Below are 15,797 nucleotides of genomic sequence, written 5' to 3'. Positions count from 1 at the left end.
ACTTTAGATAAAATGTTTATAAAATGATTATATAAAAGTCCATTAAAATCACTTATAAAAGTCCAATAAAATCATTATGAAGAAGACTGTTTATCAATAAATATTAAAATACTTATGCTGATAGTTTGAAATGAATATTGAATTAGAAATTGTATTTATTGATGATGACTTGGAGCTTATTATTGATGAGGCATTTATTGTAAAGATCTTCATGTTTATTTCTGATCATGCTAATTTGTCATTGAGATCTTCTTGCATCATATATTCATCATCATTATTATTATCATCATCATCATCATTCTTGGTATCATCAATCTTGTTATCATCATATCAATCATCATCTTGTAAGTCTTCTTCATCCTAAATAACATCAATATAAGCTTTGATTATATTTGTGATATTTACATCATGACGAACCATCAACTGACTATCAAAGGCGTTGATAAAGTCAAAGAAACAATAAATGGATTATATATTAAAGTCAAGAATATTTTACAAAGACTCACAAAGCAATCTGCATATAAGAGACATACAAAACCTACATATCAGGATAACGCTTATTTTTCTTATATGTCTATTGGATGTATAAACTAATGTATTATGGAGGTATCAAGTATGTTGTTGCTTTCAGAACAAGCTTTTTATAATTACCGGATGAATATAGTTTTTGTCGCTCTTATTTATTTAGGAAGAAAGAACCTAAGGGACATACATTTTTTTTAACAGAAAAAAAGTTGGAGACACAAATATTTTTTTAAAAAAGAATGAGTATCCCTACCTGACTAAGCTTAGCATTGAGAACAGCCTTGTCCCTGACGCCCAGGTGCGAAAGTGTGTGCCTGTCCAAGGAGGTTTCCAGCGGCTCCTGACCGTTGGCTAGCTCCAGTCTCAGGGAGCAGGGAGACGCCTTCAGCTTGACAAATACGTTCCTACGCAGGCTAGCAAGTGTCTCGTTGTCATGCATACTTAGTTCTGAATAAAACAGAAAAATTATAAAATTATCAAAAAAGGTTCTAAGTTAGTACATTTGTTCCAAAAGTTGTTTAAAAACTTTAATTTTTTGATCTTTGGGTACTTTCATTGATTTTAACCAATTTCAGTCTACAAGAGGGGAAATTAGCTTCTCATCATTAGTGATATATATAAAATTATTGTCAATTGTCTCATCCTCCCAGACCATTGGCAACCAAAGATTATTTATTTAAAACCAAAGCAAGGAACTTAAACCCTAAATTTGTTTTTAAAACGTAAAAAAAATAAAACATATATTGCCTTTGCTTGTAACATTTTTTATAATAAAAAATTCCTAAATATTATCTAAAATTATGCAACATTTACCCATATCATCAATAGGTCTGCCAGGATTATGGTATCTGATGGTTATAAACACTTGTTTTCCTCTGGCTGCTCTGTACAGTGGTAGGATGCTACGCTCACCGGGGTAATAATCATCACATTCCCTAGAAAGACGACATTTTACTTTTCATAATTGTAAGCGGTAATCACATACCAATACCATGCTTTACAATCAGCTGATTGGCAGTATGCTACGCTCACCGTGGTAATAATCATCACATTCCCTATGCAACAAGGTCTATTATATCCAGATACAATAAAAACTAAACGCAATTTAGAAAAATGAATTGTTTGATTTTTGGACATAACCCCGACCAGATAGCAATTCCCCTCAGAGAGCCTTACTGAGAAAAAAATATCCATCTCCCTTATTTTTGTAATAATTTTTTAAAGTAAGTTGGATCTTGAGAAGGAGTAGGTTGTTTTTGTTTGTTTGTATTAGGGATGGCAATCTGTAATATTTTTGGACCGGATTTGGATTCTTATAAGAATCCGTCCAAAAATGGCGGATTCTCGGGGATTCCGGATTCTTATTTTAGGTGGATTCCGGATTCGGATTCTGGATTCTAGCAATATTTTATAAAGTAAGTTGGATCTTGAGAAGGAGTAGGTTGTTTTTGTTTGTTTGTATTAGGGATGGCAATCTGTAATATTTTTGGACCGGATTTGGATTCTTATAAGAATCCGTCCAAAAATGGCGGATTCTCGGGGATTCCGGATTCTTATTTTAGGTGGATTCCGGATTCGGATTCTGGATTCTAGCAATATTTTATAAAGTAAGTTGGATCTTGAGAAGGAGTAGGTTGTTTTTGTTTGTTTGTATTAGGGATGGCAATCTGTAATATTTTTGGACCGGATTTGGATTCTTATAAGAATCCGTCCAAAAATGGCGGATTCTCGGGGATTCCGGATTCTTATTTTAGGTGGATTCCGGATTCGGATTCTGGATTCTAGCAATATTTTATAAAGTAAGTTGGATCTTGAGAAGGAGTAGGTTGTTTTTGTTTGTTTGTATTAGGGATGGCAATCTGTAATATTTTTGGACCGGATTTGGATTCTTATAAGAATCCGTCCAAAAATGGCGGATTCTCGGGGATTCCGGATTCTTATTTTAGGTGGATTCCGGATTCGGATTCTGGATTCTAGCAATATTTTATAAGGCTTTTTATTTAATTCAAAAATTTAAGTGCTACATATGTCCTAAAAATTAATGTTCCTGGTGTTCTCTATAATTCACTTCTGAGAATCGAACCAAAAGATATTATATATTTATAATGATGATAATCTTTGCCTTCAAAAATGGGGAGTTGAAATAAAAAACTCAAAACGCTAACTTTAGCCTACCGATTAAGAATCCCAATCCGCTATTAAAAACGGATTAGGATTCCAAAATTGGCCAAAAATTGGGCAGATTCCGGATTTGGATTGCCAACCCTAGTTTGTATAATACTGAAGTCAGGTCAGGTTTGGGCTGCTGAGGGGATAATGCATATAAAAACAACTAATCCCGTCTACCCCAGATACTTTGAAGGAAGGCATCCCCCAGTTTCAATAAACTTCAAGCAGAAGTTTTGCTCTTGTAATTTGAATAATTTATATGAATATCTAGCACTGGGGGAGGGAGAGAACATTAGACTGAAAATTAATTTTTTAACAATATTTTCTAAGTTGTTGGTTCAATTGTGTTGGTTGCTTCCAAACAAGTTTTGGCCAAACTTTTAACCAAAAATAATTCTACAAGATAAGTAATTTTGTTAATCATCAGTAGGGTTGTACATCTATTTATCGTCCATTGTTCTTTCCCTTTATAAAAATCGTCTGAAACATTTACCTAATATATTCATGTAGGACTTTTAATGTTCTACAAAGTTTCTGCGTCAAATCTTTAACTTTTCCCTTGTCTTTCTGATCCTAATAAAATTAGAATTAGTGGTTGGAATATTTAAAAACAAACTAAGTTAATGGTCTATATAACATATGAATTTAATAAATTTCTTATTGTAGATATTCTATTCAACTCATAGTTTAACATATTGTCTATCAAAAAAAATATTTTTTTTTCAATTTAAGAATTATTTTTCATCTCTTTTTGACATAACTTCATTAAAAAATTAATCCAAATTGTGTTTCAATTACATTTTACCATTAAACATAATAAGTCAGAGTATTCAGCTCATATTTTGTCATTTAATTACCAAATGGACAGACTAAAAGGAGGTAACAAGACTTGTAATGTAGCCCCGCTGTTATAAATAGCATAAAACCACACTAACCTTCATCACAGATAATGTATCATGAGCAGACTTGAGAATATTCAGGCAATGGCCGTTGAAATCCTCGTGTATAATAGTCTGCTGTGCCTGAAGCTTGGGCCCGAGGTTGGTGAAGGTCTCTTTCATCAGCTCAATGGCCTTCTTGGCGACCTCATCCGACCCCTTGGCAATTACCTTCCAGAGGTACTCGAGGCCGATGAGCTCCGTGTCCTCCATCATGCAGGAGCGTCGCTTAGCGGTCAATTTTCCTTCCTACAAACATATATTAGTTTGTAACATGGAAAGAAAACGAAGTAGCGGGTTTCGTCGTATTTTCACAGTAGCTTTTGATACGTTATTTTAGCTAATGTTAATGATTGCCCCACATGATTAGGAAATTGGCCCCGCAAGGGTTAGGAATAGGAGAAAAGCTACTTTAAAAAAACAACAAAACTCGCTACTTCATTTTCTTTCCATGATCCGATAGTTTTTACATTCTAATATTCGAGCCTCAGCCGTCAGACTAAAAGATTCAAGGCTTTTTGAAATCTCTAAAGATAAGCAAGCATTCATAATTCAGTTCTGTAAAAGGGAGATTTTATAAAACTTGAATTAAATTAATAATACATTTGGGCAGTGTTTCGGAGCCGGAGCCGCCATATTTTGCTGGAGCCGGAGCCGTAATTTTCGTTAAAAAACGGCTTCGGACTAGATAAATAAAGAAATTTTTTATAAATTATAATTTGGTAACTCTGTTTTGTCATGTGCAAATACCCTTTTAAAGTTTTTCAAGTCCATTTTTATCAAAAATTGAACTTTTAAAACCTTCAAAAGTCAAAAATAAAAAATATTTTTTTATAGGGAAAAAATATATGTCCAGTTTTTCTTGATTTTAGGTTGGAGCCGGAGCCGAAGCTGGAGCCGCACCAAAATCAAACGGCTCCGAAACACTGCATTTGGGGGAGGTGCTCTTAGCTACTAAATTGATTTTTCCCCTGAATTATACTTAATTCTTAAACCAAGGGGGGCGGGGCGGGGGGATATTTTTTGCAGCTGGGGAAAAAAATAATCTTGTGCAGAAAAAACACCCATTTACATCATATAATGTCAATTATCCTATAACTGTATTTCTAACTACCAGTTAAGTATCTAAGTTCGACTACAAAAATCGTCGAAAGTTTCCTAATCATTACCTTAATATTAACTGTCTTGAAGAACCGTTCAAAGCACTTGATACCGGCCTCCGTTAGCAGACTCGGTTCCAACTCCAGGATGTTGGACTTGAAGAAGTCCTTGTTGATGTCAGGATCCAGGTCGGGCTCGTCGCCCATCAGCTTGGAGAACCATTTGAAGCACTGCTCACGGTCGCTGGCAAATACCTAAAGAAAAAGTGTTTAACATACCAACGCCGAAAAACACGGAAAACACAAATCTAGCGATTTTGATCGGTTTGAATAATATTAATGGATATATTATTACTTGGATGTTACACAAAATTTTCAAGTGAAACTCGTAGCGGGATATAATATACTGCTACTAGATGAACGAACTGACCAATAAATGAGGTGTATGTTAAATATTATAAATTATACAACATTTCCAAATATAATTAAAATTACAGCATTATTCTTACCCAGGGAACTAATAACTAAATTAAAGGGATAAGACTGTGTTGACAATGACCGTAAATTGATGTACATGCCCAATAATGATACACAAAATTTCCTCTTCTGTAGATTACAATTAGTGGTTGACTTAACTTAATGCACCAAACAATCAAAATTCGATAAAAAAAGTCCCCAAAGTTGTTAAGCCAACGAATAAGAAAACGTTATTATAAACTTTGAGGACTTGTGTAATAAACAGACCAATGCCCCCTCCCTCCCAGATTCTTACCGCATTTTCAGCGAGGCAGGTCCAAATTTGCTTGGCCTGCGGGGCACACAGCCACAGCTGGCCGTCGCGCAGCAAGAACCGCAGGAAATTCAGCCGCTCAGAGACTTGAAGGTTGTGGTTGTACCTAAAAAAAAGAGCAATTGTGTCACAAGTAACGCAGAATAACTATTAAATATATACACTGTAAGAATGTATGCATGAAAAATAAACTTTTATAACATTCTCAGTAAATGTAATGTTTAAACGACAAATCGTGCACTTTTGCGCACTTGTATAGTGGTAGTATATGTCGATTGTCGAAAGACTATCGACGGTGAATAGACTGCGTCGAGACTTATTATATAAATGATCTAACATTAAAAACAAAAAAATATTTGAGCAACAAACAAAAAGAAAATTAGGGGTTACTTCTTGGCTTTTAATGAGGTAGGTAGTCAATTTCCCGAGCAGGTGTCTAAAACCTGCTCAAAATTCTGAGGATAACAGAAAATTATAGGCCATCAAAACTTAATAATTCACCTGTTATCCGGCAGAAACTCAGCCGGGTCAATTTTGTCAACGTTTTCCATTCTCCGTATTCTATCCATGTACTAAAAAGAAACATTATTTCTTCAAATCACTGGCTATACTCAAAAAACGCCTATCTCAAAAAATGCTCATCTCAGAAAACGCCTATCTCAAAAAACGCCCATCTCAGAAAACGTTTTTTGGGCGTTTTTTGAGATAGGCGTTTTCTGAGATGGGCGTTTTTTGAGATAGACGTTTTCTGAGATAGGTGTTTTTTGAAATGACCCCAAAAACTATATAATCCAGGGATCTTCAGGGATAAATTGGTGAATATCTCAATTGATGCTACAAAAAATTACCCCATCTGTAGATTACAATTAATGGTTGAAACGTGTACACTCTACTTGATGAACCAACCAATCTAAATTCAATAAAATTCCCCAAAGTTGTTAAGCCAACGAATAAGAAAACGTTAAAAACTTTGGGGACTAGTGCAACTAATTTTGACATTAGATACTTTTATTGGATTTTTTTGTCCTAAACGTAATTTTTATCCATTTCATGTTAATTTCTGCTTCCTCCATACAGATCACTTTATAGCTCTTTATTTATATATGTTTGAAAATTTACAGTGGTGTGCGGTAGGGAATTGTCAATCCCTCCTTAAAATCTGAATTTTAGAGGCCCGTCTTCCATTTTTTCATCCCCTAATGAATGATTTCACACCCCATTTGTGAATTTCTGCGCACGCCACTGAAAATAAGTGGTATATTTTTATACCTACCGAAAATAAAATGAAAACTTACATCAGTAAGATTGTTAGCAATAAGTATGACTAGGGCATGATTCTTCTGGAGGCGGTTGATAACTTCATGGCGGTAGTGGGCGGGATTGGCGGGTGTCCGTTGATTACCACTGGCCGGCTGCTCCTGCTAATTAAATACATGATTAAGATTTTAATTAGGAATTTTTTTGTGTGAACTTTTTGGGGTGCTTTCATATCGAGCAATACGACTCTTCCCCAATTTAAAAAAAAGGCTTAGTTAGTTCTATGTCTCTAATCCTGCAGGGCTACCCAGTACCCAATATAACATATCCTAATCTGACCTAAAAAGATAAACAACATTAGGTCCCGGTAGATTAAAACCTTGGAATGGTTTATAACTGGGTATTTTTCTACCCACTACTTACTTTACCCTTTGAATACATAGCCCTTATATGCTAGGGGCGCAGCCGCTAGTTTTAATGAACAATAACATGGACAATACCACTTGGAAAGAAATGCTTACATGATAAAGTGAACAGATGTCCTTAATCTGTCTGAGGGCAGGTATCACCCAAGCATCATTGGCTTTCAACTCCACCACACATTGGTCCAACCACCGGTGCTTCTGTCCATCCCTGGAGAAATAAAACTAGTATAAAATTATGACTCCCAAAATTCAAAGCGTAACCTATCTTTTAAAGATTAAAAGTTAATCCTATCATATAAAGTTTTTAGGTTGTCTGAAGCTTAAAATCTCACTAACTACTAAAATTTAAAAAGTCCTGTGATGGATTGAGGCTTTTTTCTTGCCCTCCCTTCTTTGAAATACAGAGCCCCTAGATGCTAGGGGTATAGTTGATAGTTTATATAAAACATAATGAAAATTCGTTTAAATTCTTACTACTTATGTACTGTAGTCAAAACTAACATTTTAATATTTTTACAGAAAAAAAAACATGTTTTATGACAATAGTTCGAGGGGAGAGACCTTTTTCCCCTGTCGTAATATCCTCGTATATCCTACATCCATTTGTTCTAGTTAAGAGTGATATACCTGTTCTGAGTACAGCTATAGTCTAGAATCTTGACATGTGCCTTCAGTGCTTGGTCCATAATTTCAACGTTATCCTGTTCGATTATACAAGCATTACTACACCAGTGTAATAGAATATTTGTATTTTTTATAGCCAGTTTTTTTAGCTATATCGTATAGGTATACAGTAATGTGTATACTGTACAGATTTAGGTAGGAAAAGGCATAAAGTTTTTTTAATTGTTCGCATAAAGAGTCAGCTTATAATATTCGCATTTCTTAGATAACGCTTTTCTTTGGTAGATTATATCGTGTAAAGCACGCCTATCAAAACATAGTAAGTTAGCTAGAGCTAGGATAAAGGTAGCTTTATAGAAATTATATCGGCGAAAAATTGGTCGATTGTAAACTAAAATGGTACTATGTCTATTACTAAAGTGAAATAGTAACAAAGTAATGCAGGTGTATGCCTGAATGTGGGCCAGGTTCCAGAACAGCTTCAGCACCTTCTCTGCCATGTCTCCGTCTTTATCATCCTCTGCCAGCCGTCTGATAAGCTCCAGCAGCTTTTCGCGCTGCTTAGTTGAAGCTGTTGTGAAACTTGACTAGAATAAAAACATGCTTTACAGCTAGTGTAGGAATTATAATGTACTTTTGACTTAAGAAATACATTTGACTTTTTAAAAAAACAAAATTTTCTTGAAAAAAACCTTCTCAAATTACTCTAATTGAAAATAGACTATAAACGTAATTTATTATAGGTTAAGAATAAGCAATGATTATGAGAGCCACAATGGGATACAACTCTTAGCAAGGGCTAAAAAACGCGATTGGAAAAGTTGAAAATAAGAGCGCAGGTGTTTCTGTAGTACGATAGTCGGTTTGAGGGATCATACTGAGAATAAATTTTTAAGAAAAGTATTTCCAAAATAATAAATTGATAAAAATCTACCTAAATATTTTACAAACAAATTCCAAGAATATATTTAAAATACTTATTTAGTAGAATATTTAGACAAAATAACTAATATATTTCCTAGTATTATACAATTTTATATTTATGTAGTTAATTTTGTAAATTAAACTAAATATGATAATGTCCAACATAATATTTTACAATTTTATATTATTTAAGTTTCGTGTCATCTTTTATGTTATGACCGTAAGCGGCAAAAAAATTTTAAACTTTCTTTGGAATAGTGTAATATAAACTAAAATTAATATGTATTTCATTAAAATTCATGTGCTACAATCCCCCATCGCCCTTCCCATATAAATTGGGGAAAAAATCAAATAAAGAAGGTTAAGGGGGAAGGAAATTAAACTAGGTTGAAAAATGTACAGTACACTAATATTAAAATTCATTAAAAATCCGCTTTAAAATAGTAAATGAAATTCAAGTTAATGGAACTAATAATAACAACTAACTTATCAACCATCTCGTAATCAATGATTAAATGGCACTTAGAATTCGAATTTTGATCTGAAATTTTGCATGAGTAATCCTTGGTAGGTCTATTTTCCCTAAATCGAACAAAAATTTGGAAAAGTAACGGCTGGCGGCTCAGTCGTTTAGCCGTTGTTTTGCCTATTTTAAGGGCAGATTCATCATTAATTACGTAGAATCAACTTTTTAAAACATTTTTTTGGTTTAATTCATGTTAAATGATAGCAATAACCATTTTTAAAATTTCTAGTACCAACAGCTACCGGCTAGAACCGTATGATAAGGTTTTTAAGCGACAAAAAGTATTATGTGGAGATAGGTTTCGTAACTAATTTGCTCTTGTAATAGCAAAAAATGGCAAAACGGCCAGCCGTTAGCCGTTACTTTTCCAACTTCGATTTAGGGAAAAAAGACCTTCCAAGGATTATTCATGCAATATTTCAGATCGAAATTCGAATTCTCAGTGCCATTTAATCATTGATTACGAGATGGTTGCATTAACCCCCCCCCCCCCTTACCTGGAAACACTCAAACAAATGATCCAGTTGGTCCGGAGAAAAGTCCCAAGCAAGTTTGGCCAATAGGTCCTGAACATTCTTCACGATTGCCTGAAAAAATATACTTTGAATTATATATCCTAACACAAAAGTTAGTAACAGGATGTTAGTCTGTAGCGATGGATCACATTAACTGTTCTAAAAACTTCTTGTAGTTTTATAACTATTTACCTATTCTATTTTCAAGTACAAATCTGATTTAACTTGGTATGGTTAAGCAGAAATATCGCAGCCAAATGAAAGTGCTTAAAACTGACTCTGTAAGGTAACAGCCAAATATCACGGTAATGTATGTTCCATAGGCGTCCAAGAGTGGTGGTAAAGGGGTGTTTAAGCTTTCAAACTCCTCATTTAACCCCTTCAAAAAAAATTAAAAAAACAGTAGATCAAACCCTCTCAAACCTTTGAAAGCCCTCATTTTACTGCCTTATAATAAAAAGCTTGGACGTCCCTGGTAAGGTCATTATAAAAAAAAATCCGTGAAACGTCAATTTACCCAGAGAGAGAAGGGACAATAGGCTGTTTATTACACTAGTCCCCAAAGTTTTATAATAACGTTTTCTTATTTATTAGCTCACAAACTCTGGGGACTTCCAATGAATTTTGATTAGTTGGTTACTAAGTTGAGTGTTCAAACGTTTGAACCATTAATTTTAATCTTCAGAAGGGGTAATAATTATGTGTGTCATCATTGAGTATGTACATCAATTTATCAGCCATAGTCTTATCACTTTAAATCCCTGCAACTTACCTCGTGCTTTCCAACTTGAGCAATCCAAATATCATCCAGGTCCGAAAGGGTTAGTGCCTTCTCTTTAATAATAAACCTAAACAGAGAGTTATTTATTGCCTCGTTTCATAGACAGTTTTCCGCGGATAGTAAAATTAAAAACTTTATTCCAGTTTTGTTAGCCTCGATCGAGGGGCCAAAGATATGGGCTAACAGAGTATTTATTTTAGGATTTTTATTTCATTATTCATGGAAAATCCATGTTTTATTTGCAGTATGGCTAAGAAACGGTTCTAATCGAGCGGATATCAATAGGTTTCGAAACCAAACTGAAAATCCAAGACCTATTAGGCATAAAACAGGAGGGCGATAAGAGTTGTTACTTAATTTATTTAATCCATTTAAGTCCTATCAGAGTTTTATGATTTCATGATTTTCTATCCGATAATTTACAAGATAATCTGCTTAATTCTTGGAAAAGTAATACATTTTTTAGAAGCAAAGATATCTTATAAATAGCAGGGAGAAAAAGGTCATTGGACTGTAAATAAAATGATTCTGGTACCCAAAGTTTTATAACCACTTTATCTTATAAATTGGCTCAAATACTTAGAGTAATTATATTGAATTTTGATTGGTTGGTTGAAAGCTAGTAATATCCAAACTATTAAACCAATAATTTAAAACATAAGAAGATGTTAATCATCATTGGGGATGTATATCAATTTATCGTCTATTGTCTTATCCCTTACGAAGTTATGATCCCTGATAGAGAAAGTCATCTCTCGGTAAGAACAACTTTAATTTCATGCCGAAATTTATACCTAATTAACATGATTATTGATTTGCTTCAAACAGATGAGTTAACGAAAATATCGTATTATGTGATTTATTTACATTATACATAAATGACATTGGCTAATCTTTTCCTACTCCATTAAAAAATATTTTTTTAGATCTACAGACGTATTATTTGTTCTTGTTAGATTTTCTTCATTTCACATTCGTTGGAAAATAGAAAAATGGAAGACCAACTAAAAATGTAAAAATTATTAGTATTATTGAGTAGGTATGTGTACTACTTAAACAGTAAAATAACTAATGAGTATGTACGTCGAAGAGAGCATCTTCTGGAGTAGCTGCGCTACCCAAAAACAAAAAAAACACTTGCCTGATAATTTTCTCCATTTTATCGACATATTGAGGTTGATGTAGACAATCTCTTAGCATAATCTTAATAAGGTTGTTCTCTTTTGCCCACTGAACCATTCGCTCGGGACTCAACCAATCCTAAATAAGAGATGTTAAGACTTTAGGGGGCTTGGTGTAGCTTCGGGTACTAGGTAACTAGACCTCTCTCCACGCACCTTGAAACATACTCCGCTTATGAATGCGGTGTAAAGCGTCCAATCGCCCATCAGACAACCAACTCTCTGAGATGCACGACCTTTGTCTGAGAAGCCCCGACTGTGCATGGTAACAAGTTGCGCCTGTTTTCGGCCAAGGCATTCCCCCCACTCTAACTATTTACGTCGCGCATCTGACATAGTAGCAGTGGGAACCATTTTTAACGTCTTTAGTTATGACGCGGTGTCGGACCGAGATTCGTACCTATCACCTTCTCGACGACGAGCAGATGCGCTACGTGTTGAGCCACGATCGCGGGTTACCAATCCTAAATACATGACATGTTGGTTTCAAAAAACAAAGGTGAATAGTTGACCACAGAAACCCTTCATTCTAATTTAAAAATGAATTGAAAATAAGAGGGAAGGGGGTATTAGTTTTAAATGTGTTAGTTTCAACTTTAGGTTACTTTAGGATACATGGTAACCCCGCATGAAGGAACAAACTATCGTCCTTCCTATTTAAAAGATTCGGGGGTGGGTGCGTTGTGCTTGGTAGGCACTTTAATGTAAAGCACCCAAATAGTTGTTAGTAGATTTAGTCACATTGTAATTTCTGAAAATGATGCTTTGACTACACGGCTAAAATATTTAGGAGTTCATCTAAAAGCCAAACATATTACATAAATCATTTTCAAATTGGGCAATAGAAAGATAGCATTAAGATAATTGGATGTCTTTGGAGTATTTTTTTCTCAATGTTTTTCAGTTCGAAGATTTCATTTTAATTAATTGAAAAAATATTTAAGGTAAAACATTGAAAACTTTGCAAAACATTGAAAAAATACATTGAAAACCTATTTACTAAATTTTTTTAAGTTATTTCAAAAATATATTAACCGTACAGTTAAAATTATTACATAACGATTAAGTAACTTTAACTTTTCAACGAGACTAAGTGACCTAACCTCATAATCAGAATTGAAGGAAGGATATCTGGCAGTTGTCATCCTACTGCCACACAAAGCTTTGTTCACCTCGTTCAAGGCTGACATTTTACCACTAGAAAATTAAAATAAAAGTTATTTGGATATCTTATTACATGGATGTTACACCAGATTTTCATTTTCTTTAATTAAATGAAACTAACAGCGGGCTATAATAACTTTACACACCCATTACCCTTTTCCTCTTCTTATATTGGATGAACCAACTGAACAATAAATGAGTTTCATGTTAGCAACCTAAAGTGACAACAATATTTCCCTTGTAATAATATCCACGTATATTCTATACCTAGTATCCATTGTTATTGATTTGTCGAATATAAAAACAAATTTTATTTCATTTTGTTAGCTACCTAAGTAACCAAATACCCTACAGATGTTAAATACATGTATATTCTACATGGGATCCCCGGCTCAGGGGGGGGGGGGGAATAAAAAATAAGGGGAGGGGGAAAAAATGTAAAAATTAAGAAAACTGAAACATTTTTTCCATTTCCCCCCCTCCTTGGTGAAAAAAAACTAAAAAAATGTGTGGTAGGAGGGATAAAATAAAAAAAAATAAAGTTCTTTAAAAAAACTAGGGGGGGGGGGGGAAATAAAAAATTTTGTAGCCGGGGAAAAAAATAAATCTTGTGCTTTATATTGGCGCTTCTTGTGTGTTGAAAGGCTTTTTCATTATAAAAAAAAATCCCTTCCTCTAATATGTTAACATACAACTGTAGACACACTAAATAATACTAGGAACGTTAAAATATAAAAATATAAGTTAAATATTATCAGTCAGGGGTGTATATTCTGAACAAGATTCATTTTTTCCCCTGCTGCAAAATTTTTTATTTTTCCGCCTCATATTTTTTTTCAAGCAAGGAAGGGGGAAAATAGAAAATAATTTCAGAACTCTTTATCTTATTTATATTATCCCCCATCCAACACATTATTTTAGTTTTTTCACCAAGGAGGGGAGAAAAATGGAAAAAAATGTTATCATTTCTGTTAATTTTTTCATTTATTTCCCCCAAACAAGGTATTTTTTTTACCCCCTCCCCCCCTTAGCAGGGTCAATTTTGCAGAATATACACCCCTGTATTATCTTATGTACGGCGCTATAAATCAATGTCTTCCAGACAAGTTCTTTACTATTAAAAAGTTGTCAGTTGGGAGTTACCTTACTTAATACTAGATCTTTAAGACCTCCGTGTAAAATGTAGTATTGAAATAAACTTAAATACCTGAAATTTGAAATCTGTAGCTGTCTGAGCAACATTTTAAGCCTGAACATTTCCAGGTTTCTGACCAGCTCCTCCTTTCCCGGCACCATACTGCACAATTTCTTTAATCCTTTCACCACTCCACTAATTGTGTCGTACTTGTTCTCATTCTAGAATAAATAGTAATGGATGGACGGACAAAGAGATTTGAAGAGCATAAGTTCAGTAATCCAAAATTAAGTAATATAAAATATCTAACGATTTAGGGAAAATATACCTACCAAGTATTAGTTATGCCAAGATTCATAACAAAATTTGGATTCTAAGTGCCATTTGTGCCCTGACACGCTTTTCCTCAACAGTTTAGCGGATTTAAAACCAACACGCATCAAGCGGTCAATGGATCCTATAAATATACACATTTGCTGAATCAAAACTGGTTTTACCTAAATTGTATCTGATCCTTCTTCGTGTCTATAGTATTTCAAAGATTTTTAATAAAAATATGTGATTATTTGACTTTAAAATAACCTTTAATCAAAAATCATCTTATAATTTAAAGCTTGTAAATATAATTTTGTCATATTTGTTGAGGCTTTAAAACAATATTTTTATAGACAATTCAACACTGCATATTTAGGATGTATAACAGTGGTTATTTTATGCATTATTAGTGATATAAAAAGTCATATAAAAAGCACTAATCCTAATTGATTAGATACTTAGCCGTTTATTACACAAAAGTCTATCTTTTCTGTTCTAAACCATTTTAAATTTTATATTGATAAAATTTTGATATAATGAAACAGTAAGTAGGTTAATATATGACACAAAAGGTTCATTTAAAAACATTACTTTAAAAGATTTACTTGAATACACTTCATTTACCATTTTATTACTTAATAGTTACTAGGTAAAGTAAATGTTTTTTAATTTTAATTGCATTAAAGTTGACAAAAATTTGATAATGATCATCTGATATGTTTTGTATGTAAACAGTATGTATTTTATCTGTAGCTTAAGATTTCGATAGCTGATTTAGTTCTACACTCTAGGAAAGCCTCACGTACATAGGACCCAGGATGGGTTCAGGCTATTCGATTTTTAGATTTAAGTCTCTGGATGATTTTATGCCTTACCCCTTAGAAAACAGACCAACTAGATGCTAGGGGCACAATCGCTATTTTTTTATATAGAGATATATATAGTATATTTTAATTTAACATCAAATTAATGTCTGGTGTATTAAAGATCATTTAGCAATTGAAAACAATTTTTATTTAATTTTGCATCTTATTTAAGACATGGCAAATGTGATCATAATCTACATAGGTCAAAGATGTTGGTCGTTGTGGATCTATAATTATAATATATATAAAAAAAACAAGACTTTTTCTGATGCTTGATTTTAATAGTAAAGCTTTTCTTTATTAAGGGTTGGTCTGTCTGTCCATAACGGATAGCTCTTATTATTAATTTAGGCCTTTTATAATTGTACTATTGATTTCATACTTGGCATGGTTATTCCTTTAGTAGTAAGGTACGATTTAGAAAGCATAGCAATTCTATAAAAAGTTTTAAACCTTTTTGTAATAAATACTACAACAAGGTACAACGTTATAAACAAGGCACATCTATAATAAAGTCTTAAAAATGTAGGAATGTCCTTAAACAGTATGTTGTATTTTGCAA

At 33.5% G+C, this 15,797-nt stretch overlaps 1 protein-coding gene across 2 annotated transcripts in view; it reads right to left on the bottom strand.

Annotated features, from left to right (window-relative positions):
- The window catches only part of faf (ubiquitin carboxyl-terminal hydrolase-like faf), a 56,075-nt gene that overhangs the window by 28,163 nt on the left and 12,115 nt on the right, over positions 1–15,797 (bottom strand). Inside the window, exons 11-26 of one of the 2 annotated variants that reach the window (XM_080174665.1) lie at positions 14,127–14,275; positions 12,859–12,952; positions 11,716–11,834; positions 10,566–10,641; positions 9,776–9,865; positions 8,281–8,415; positions 7,832–7,905; positions 7,301–7,412; positions 6,818–6,943; positions 6,024–6,094; positions 5,505–5,628; positions 4,802–4,987; positions 3,630–3,881; positions 3,188–3,267; positions 1,339–1,460; positions 779–972 (exon numbers count right to left, since the gene is read on the bottom strand). In XM_080174665.1, the coding sequence (XP_080030791.1) occupies positions 779–972; positions 1,339–1,460; positions 3,188–3,267; positions 3,630–3,881; positions 4,802–4,987; positions 5,505–5,628; positions 6,024–6,094; positions 6,818–6,943; positions 7,301–7,412; positions 7,832–7,905; positions 8,281–8,415; positions 9,776–9,865; positions 10,566–10,641; positions 11,716–11,834; positions 12,859–12,952; positions 14,127–14,275 (2,004 nt within the window). The remainder of the gene's footprint in view (positions 1–778; positions 973–1,338; positions 1,461–3,187; positions 3,268–3,629; positions 3,882–4,801; positions 4,988–5,504; positions 5,629–6,023; positions 6,095–6,817; positions 6,944–7,300; positions 7,413–7,831; positions 7,906–8,280; positions 8,416–9,775; positions 9,866–10,565; positions 10,642–11,715; positions 11,835–12,858; positions 12,953–14,126; positions 14,276–15,797) is intronic. The other variant, XM_080174666.1, reaches the window with a different exon arrangement.

Source organism: Acartia tonsa, chromosome 10 (assembly GCF_053477335.1).
Source record: "Acartia tonsa isolate MP-2025a chromosome 10, ASM5347733v1, whole genome shotgun sequence".
Classification (NCBI taxonomy): domain Eukaryota; kingdom Metazoa; phylum Arthropoda; class Copepoda; order Calanoida; family Acartiidae; genus Acartia; species Acartia tonsa.
Note: the sequence above shows the minus strand (reverse complement) of the source record. Positions and strands in the feature narration are given on the sequence as shown.